Source organism: Perna viridis, chromosome 11 (genome assembly GCF_037379345.1).
Source record: "Perna viridis isolate PV_CMFRI_1.1 ecotype Kerala chromosome 11, ASM3737934v1, whole genome shotgun sequence".
Classification (NCBI taxonomy): domain Eukaryota; kingdom Metazoa; phylum Mollusca; class Bivalvia; order Mytilida; family Mytilidae; genus Perna; species Perna viridis.
Window position 1 is genome coordinate 16,312,974 of NC_142455.1, and position 8,911 is coordinate 16,321,884.

Sequence of the window (8,911 nt, forward strand, 5' to 3'; positions counted from 1 at the left end):
TACTTAAATACTAGACAACGCAATTATTCGGTTCTTGCACTTTCGAGTAAGTTGAGCATGAAATTGGCACTTTGCAAGAGTTGTCGTTCTTGATTTATTAAATATTCAAGCTTTGTATTCTTGCTCGTTTATTTTTGTCTCTGAATGTATAGCGTCGTATTCAAACTAAAGCAATTAAGTAGGACTCCAGCTAAGGATCATGCAAAATGTGATTTATGGGTAAAAAGCCTATATATTTTCATTTTTGGTATTTTGTTTGAAATGTCATAGTAAACAGAAATTAACATGTGGTTTTTCATATAAACCGTGCTCACAGGAGATCAAAATTATATAGAATGCACTGTAGATTTCAAAATTAAGGGAGATAACTCTGTAAATGGCACTCAAATACAATAAAATCTACTGGCTTTTCAATGTGGATTATCTCCTAAGAGCAGGCAGATGTGAATGAATAATTACACATTTCATAGTATAGACCCATAAAACAACCTAATTACAAAAATAAAAATATGTAGCCTTTTTTGGATGTATCACATTTTTCAAATTTTGCATGATTCTTACAAAGACTGCTACTTAAAAGGTATTTAAAAACACGATTAACAAAACAAGATATAGCATCTAGTGGAGAGCATTTATGTGGTTCACATGTTACGTTCAATGACAGAAATGCCATGCATTTCATGACATGAACGCTATGCCGGGTCTAATTGTGCTAACTTACAGACACGGCAGCACGCAGGAAATCTTGTCACCAAACTCGAACACATTATCCTGAATTAAAGCCAACCAGTCGTCTCACTATCTCATAAAAGACTACTGATTGGTATTGCGTGAGTATTATGAGTAAACTTAACAAAGCCGTTGAGTGTAACTACAATAATAGAGTGTGATACTATGTAATATATAAAATCATTACATTACTTTAAAAGAATTGTTAACATTATTTAGTTGGCGCCATATAATCATATATATATAAAGGTCTCAAAAATTCCCAACGATGTTAGAACTGTCAAATTTGCGATGCAAATTTTTTGTTGTTCCCTCCGCCTGTGTACTAAGTTACAGCCCTAGATTAATCCTACGAGGAGGAATGACCCGGCCAGCGAAAGCTATATTTTTATATAGCCTAGCTGTCCGAGTGGTCTAGGGCGCTGGACGTTGTGCAGGCGGTGTTGCCATAGATGTCACACCAGTACGAGTTCGAGTCCCGCGGAGGGAACGACAAAAAATTTGCATCGCAAATTTGACAGTTCTAATATCGTTGGGAATTTTTCAGACCTTTCTATACGTTTATAATATCTTCCCTGTATCAATTTGATCCGATGGAGCAGTGTAGCAAATAGAGTCGTCACATTCTGAGACGTTGTATATATATATATATATATATATATATAATTAAGTCTAAACCACACCCCAACTCTAGAATCGATGTGAGGTTGCAAATTTGGTCGATCCCTGAGCGAGATTCGAACCCCTTCTCTTTTTTGATATCTATGGCAACTCCGCCTGCACTAAGTCCAACGCTCTAGACCACACGATATATAAATATATTTGACGGATAACAGAAATCATAGTTGCGATATTGTATGTTTCGTGATTTCGAATTACCTTAAGTTATATTATCAAAGAAAAGTACATGCTACTTACGAAAAGATAGATCTTATCTTCCAATTGCATTAGCTAAAAGGAAAAGAAAACAAGATAATTGGAAAATGTTTCAGAACATGTTTATCGTAAAGCTAGTTTAAAACTTGCTTGGAATTTGACAAAAAATCTACATTCATGTGTCAAAAACAGTAATCATATAGAACGTATAAATAAGAAGTAATTACATCAATATATCTGTGGACAAATACCCTCGTGTTAAGAGGTTTTTTTCTGCATTGAACTAGCATTGATTATATATATAAATTTATATATTTAGAAGGGTCTGAAAAAATCCCAACGATGTTAGAACTGTCAAATTTGCGAAGCAAATATTTGTCGTTCCCTGCGCGGGACTCGAACTTGTACCGCTATGACAACTGTGGCAACACCGCCTGCACTAAGTCCAGCGCCGAGTGGTCTAGGGTGACGGTTCTAACATCGTTGGGAATTTTTCAGACCCTTCCGTAAGTTTACGTTTTCTTCCCTGTATCAATTTGATCCGATGGAGCAGTGTAGTGAATAGAGTCGTCACATTCCGAGACATTCTATAATATTGATTTGTTGTGACATGCATCATTACTGTGATCCTTTATTCTACATAATAACACCTAGATGAACTGTCCCGTACTACCATACATCGTGTACTAAGTTACAGCCCTTGATTAATCCTACGAGGAGGAATCACCCGGCCAGCGAAAGCTATATTTTTATAGCCTAACTGGCCGAGTGGTCTAGGGCGCTGGACTTATTGCAGGCAGGCGGTGTTGCCATAGATGTCACAGCGGTACGAGTTCGAGTCCGCGGAGGGAACGACAAAAATTTGCTTCGCAAATTTGATAGTTCTAACATCGTTGGGAATTTTTCAGACTCTTGTATATATATATATTTGAAATTGATTAAAGATAGTTTTTAACTGTTGGGTCAAAATATCTATTGAATTTTCTTTCTGTTATACATTGTAGGTCACCGTCTTTCTAACTCATTCAAAATATTCTTTAGCGGAATGCACAAATTTAATTAGAAGGATGCTAAAACCATTTGCGTGTACAACTTGATGAAATCAGTGTAACGGATTGAAAAAAGGCGTTGAAAACGATATTTGTTATTGAGCTGTAAGCAAATCTGCCTTTCAATTGATTGGTGGTACGACAATTAAGGCCTTTCAATACTTGATTTATTTGCGGTTTTCTTAGAGCATACTGTGTGCGTTTAAGATAACATTGTAGTTTTCTCAATGCGGTATTTTCAATATTTTTCCAGATTTTTACACTTCAATTGAAAAAAAAATACGCGTATGTCAGTACGTATATTCCATAATGTGACATTTTCGCAACCGATTCAAACGAAGGTAGCTAATATGATTATGTACATCATTAAGAAAAGATTGCTTGCATGTTCTAGTTTCTTCATCGATCTTAAGGTTTACTCTATAAGCTGTGATCAATAAGCTATCATACTGGTGTCCACCTCACGACAATTACACTGGTTAATTAGTACAGACATTGGTTATATATACCTCTGATTTCTTTTCAGGATTATTTTACAAATAATGTGATGGTTCATGCAAGTAGGACATACATAGAATTAGTGATCGGACACCGTAGCAACATGAAAAAGTCGACCTGACTGATTTATTGTTCCAATTGTGCATACCTGATATAAGTTATTACAGAATCATTGATTTATAAAACAGATTATCGAAGTCTAAATTTTTACGCATTGATGAGGGTCTGGAAAACAAACATTTTAGGCTATATTGACTATTCCTATAGGATACAAAAGATAGAAGATTACAGAACTACTATTGTTAAAGGTCAGACTTTATTAATAAAAATATCATTGAAAACACATATTTTACAATTCCACCACAAAATGTATAACACTGCGTCGGTGCAATTTGACAATACTTCTGTTGGTGCAATAAATCGTAAACAACCTTCTTCTGTTGAAGGATTTCAGAAAGTAATATTTCAGATGTAATTAAAACGCAATTATTACAAACCAAAGACGAATTGCAAAAAACCTTCACAAATCGTTGAATGACAAGCATAAACTAAGCAGTGATACATATTCTATCTCCGGTACGAAACATTAAAGCAATATTGTAAAATATTTATGTTTACAATCGGTTCGAAATGACTTGAAAAAAATAATTACTTGATGCATTTTTTTTTCTAGATATTTTACGGTAAGCTTTTTAAGCTTCAGATAAATGACAGCAGCAACGGGGAAGTGAGGCAAAATATCCTTACTGTGATTCAGACGGTATTGACAGTAATGTTTGTTTTTGTACTATATTTAATTACGTATTGGTATCTGATTTAGATAATGAGAAGTGACGGTTGATGTATGTCTGGTAATAAAACCAAAGCCATACATCTACTCATTCCAGAACGGTGTTTTTTTTTGGCTTCAAGCTGGTGATAAGTTTGAAATAGTAACGATACTAACGTCTTGATCAGAAAAAAAGTTTTGATTAGCTGCATTTTTAAAGTAGACAAAATGAGAAAGCATATAATTTTCTAAGTTTTGTATTGAATTCACTGAAGTGGTACTTGAATATTTGAAGTTGTTTGTGACATTGCTGGACAATGTAAAACAAATACACTTTAGACAAGTGTTCTTCTCTGCAGCTGTTTTACTGTGATAAATGATTGGATAATCAAATGAGCAGTTCATTGTGTAATAATTATACCACAATGAGATAACTGAAGGATAGTTCTATTTGTAGCAGGTATCTTGATAACTTTGTTTATTGACAATAGCTGGAGATTGAAATTAAGATGCCATTGTGTTTTATCCCGGGATGAACATCATTGTAATAGAACCACTGTGAATAATTTATAAAATAAGCAACATAAGCTACCACTTCTTATTATCGGATATTATACCTGTTGGATTTTTCAGTTCATTCAATCGAAAGGTTATAAAGACTCTACAGTCATTAAATTCATAGACAGGAACATGATCGATTGGCATATTTTCTCATATTTTCTTATTGCTTCCCCGGGAATTTTAAAGTTTATTGTGTCTTAGAGATGTTTGCATTAAAAAATAGATGGCAATTGGATATGAAAACAGTTGTTACGGATAAATATAACTGACGCAAAAATTTAAATGTTTCCATTTTCGGCAATGATCATACAAAAAGTGATTACATGAAATTCAAATCGTCAAATCGTTGTATTCTATAGTGAGTAAAACTGGAGTAAAAATAACATAGAGTACAAAAGAGATACTATCAATTACTGGAGTTACATCATCTGTAGATGAAAGGATATCAACAACCTGATTCAGTGTGATTTGAAATTGTATGATCGAGATGAATTATATGAAACTTAATTTTCGAGTTATGACTGTGATTACAGATACAGTGTATTAATTATTGACTAGTTATTTAATGTTTTATTTGTAAATGCATCTACTTTTACGAAACTTCAAAAGTATGATTATTTTAGACAACATCGATAAAACATGTAAAATTTATATATATATTCGTAGTTAAGATAAAATCTCATACATGTTTTCAGTGTGACATTGACAATAGAATAAAGGTAAAAAAAAACAATAAACATAATGCGTAAAAACTACAGCAAAATATTGTTTATTTATCAACAGATTCCTAACCACAATAGAATTGTATGTCGTAGAAAACGACAGGAAACAACTTTTGGAAGGGTGAATAGCTAGCGGTAGATTTTTGTATTGACTTGAAATAACGATCAATCATAGAACGATTGGAATTTTTTAACAGAGGAAACAAACATATATTACCTAGTGATTTGTGAGGAGATACGCGCGTTTTGAATCCGATGCAATTAAATGCTTCAATCACCCCACTGATTGTGTATGGAAAATTTACGCTGACAGCTGGAATTTTAATGAAAATACCTATCGAATAGATTTACAAAGTCAGTATGATGTAAGTTTTAACAAAAGACATGCTGGGTTATAACGCTTCTACAATTCCTATAGAAAGTTTACAGGTGACAGCGTCAAGACGATCTTCTATTGAAATACTTTGGCAAATAGGCAAGATGCAACCAACAATCAATGTATTAGGTTACAGAGTGCACTATCAGAAAGTTGCAAGTTCGTATATTCAATATGGACCGAGATTGCCTCTTTCAGACCAAACGTACAATGTTCAAAATTTAGTCCCTGATACATATTATAAGATATGTTTATCAATCCTTAGAAATGATACATATCCTAACCAAAAGTGTGTCACCGCTTCTACTGAAAGTTGGGATTTACCAGTTTCCGTTGGTAGCAGCATTGGTGCCATTCTAGCATTATCTATGATTATTCTATTGATTTTGATGATTAGGTGTCGATCTGTAATTGTGTGCAAGAGGAAAACAAAAACGAAACATAGTAAATATGATGCTGTGTCATCGCCTGTTCACGACGACATGTACGACTTCAGTCAAAGTGAGACACATCCTTGTGAACACGTTACTAACTTGTCAACTAGTGATATCAAACCTCCAGTTAGTGTCGAAAAGGGTCATCGTGATTCTGCTTCTGGTGCTATACCCAAAAGAAAACCTCACAGACAAAACACATTTGAAAGTCAGTGCTCTGATCATTCTGATCATATGCATGTAAATGGCTATATACAATCACGAATAAGACATAAATCGCATGATCATTATCACGATAACTCAGTAATTTTGCACACTGATGGGAATAACCCTGATACAACGTACGTGCCGGAAATATGCAGTTCAAACGATCACATGACTAGCATTTCAGGTATAAATATACGTGACAAAAGACAGCAAATGCAACACTGCCGAATTCCGACGTTTGACAATTCAATTGACTCTGTCACATTCCCAGCTGATAAATTAGATATTATTATGTCTTTCCCAAATGCAGATTCCAGCTCAGAATCCGATTGTGATATAGATGAAATGGAAAGGATTAACCCGGAAAATATCAATAAACATTGTTCAGAAATAAGACCAAATAGTCATATTTGAAGTTTCTGACATGCAAATCCTGTTCTCAGCAGAGTAATGTAAATATGTGATAACTTAACGTTAACATGGCAACGAAATTTTATTTGATAATATGACAATGATTTTTGCATTGATTTTATAAACGTCAATGTGTATATTGTATAATTTTCCGTACGGTTATAAAATTGCATATCTCCTGAACAAAAATGCATTATAAGAAGCTTATTTCAATGCTATCTTCTGCCCCACCTACTACAATCAGCTATATTCAAATCAATCAACTACCAGATTTTTAAAAGAATCCGTAAAGGTTGAGATTAGTTTCAAAGATATGATATAACAATTTATGTAGTTGAAATAATGTTCATTAGAACTGTTTTTTAACCTCATAAGACTACTTTTTTGTTTTAACTTATTATCTAGTATATGGTATTATTTACCGCCTTACCCTTCTCACATTGTGTAAGGTTAAACTTGGTATTCGGTATACTCAATCTGACTTAAATAAAGACTTTCTCACATTGAACCAAATTTTAAATATATCTTGACTCAAAGACTCGCTATTTTACACAGGAAAAATTATTTCACGTGATTTTCACATGAATTTAACATGATTTTCACCTGAGTGGGTTGTATACATACTAAGTTATATACCCTGAATCGTATCGTTAACTGCAGCGTTTTCAATAAGTTTGTACTTGCAAAATAAACATTATATACAAGAGGCAAATCGGATGATTAGTCCCTTATTATAAGAATGCCACAAATGTGGTATTTTTTCCATATTACAAATACTGCATGAACCACAGAGACATATATTTTCACCTTTTTTTCAATGTGAAACTATACTGCGCATATTCAGTATGAATATCAATGATACCCTGTTACCGTTTACAACATTCAATATTCAACATATAAGGTTTAACGCTTTTCTTCTCGTTTAACTAGTGCGGTGTCCTGAGTGTGAAATACCAATAGACAAGTATAACATGACTTTAAATTAAGTGTTCTTAACTTGCAAAGTTTGACAGGTCAATTTATTCAAGCAAACCTATTACCAAGTTACTGACTTTGTTTTACGTTTACCTTCATCTTAGACGACGTATAGATCGAAACACTCAAGATTGAAAGAAATACACATGCTTAAAGAACTAGAATTGGAGAAAATAGATGTTAAAGGGGAAAATTACTTAATCTATCAGCAGTGAACAACCAAAATGTTTATTTGACTTGAATATATTGAGATGTTCTTTTTTAACCAAAATGTAGAAAGTTATCTTATTCCGTGTTTGGGAAGTCAGGTTCAATCTGCAACGTATATAAACATATTTGGATGGTATGTCGCGAATTTTGATTTCTTCAACAAAAAAAAAGAACTCATTTAATCGAAAATGTTCGCCTTAATAAAATAGTTGTACGGGATTTTGACCATGATTTTCATAACTTAAAACATATATTAGACAAGCAATGATTCTATTAAAAGTTTTGTAGAATATGCAAAGAAAACAAAGAAATGATAAACGTTCTAGAAAGCAGGCAAGCTTAGTACTGGTACATGGTACTGTATCTTATGAATTTTAAATTAATTTTCTTTATTTAGTCTTGTCATGTCAGGTTTGGTTTAAAAGTACAAGACACCAATAACAAGGGAAAACGAATAGAGACCTATTTGATAAACACAAAATATTTCCATCCTTTGATTAGTTTCCAAATTGGAAATCAATATGTACTTTAACAAGTCTTATTCTTAGAAACATAAAATACTGATTCGATTTTAATTTTGCTATTGATTAATTGAAAAAAGAAAATCCTGAATTGAAAGGAAATAACAATATTGAAGTTCTATGTACATATCTTAATTGTTATATAAAAAAACATATTGCGTTATCATGAATGATAAAAAATGTAAAAAACTTTTTACAGAAGTTGAAATACATGGCGTTAAAACAAATACATTAGACAATACGAAACTATTGACAAATTGTGAATGTTTTTTTTTAAATTCTCATTCAAATGCTGTTCATTTAATTTTTATATCTGCAAACGCCACATACAAAAGGTGTCATTCTTATTTTGATGTCAATAAGGAATCACCATATACATGTATACTATAGAAGGTTTTACCCGCGATGGTTCAGTTACCTTTTCTTGTTTTCTTTCCATTTTCTTATTTGCTTGTTTTCATTCGGTAAATTGCTGCAAACAATATGTTTTCTATTATTTCTTTTTTTTTCTTGAAGAAAAATGTCATATTATTTGTTGCATGAGTAATAAAGGGAACCAAGGTTATAGCGGTA

The 8,911-nt window shown here is 32.8% G+C and overlaps 1 protein-coding gene across 1 annotated transcript; it reads left to right on the forward strand.

The window, feature by feature from the left end:
• The first annotated feature begins 3,166 nt into the window (after positions 1-3,166).
• LOC148603131 (uncharacterized) lies at positions 3,167-7,344 on the forward strand. The gene is made up of 2 exons (XM_088552766.1): positions 3,167-3,460; positions 3,826-7,344. Exon 2 carries the CDS (start codon positions 5,589-5,591, stop codon positions 6,633-6,635), a length of 1,047 nt encoding a protein of 348 aa, XP_088408892.1. The 5' UTR covers positions 3,167-3,460; positions 3,826-5,588; the 3' UTR covers positions 6,636-7,344.
• Positions 7,345-8,911: the final 1,567 nt, after the last annotated feature.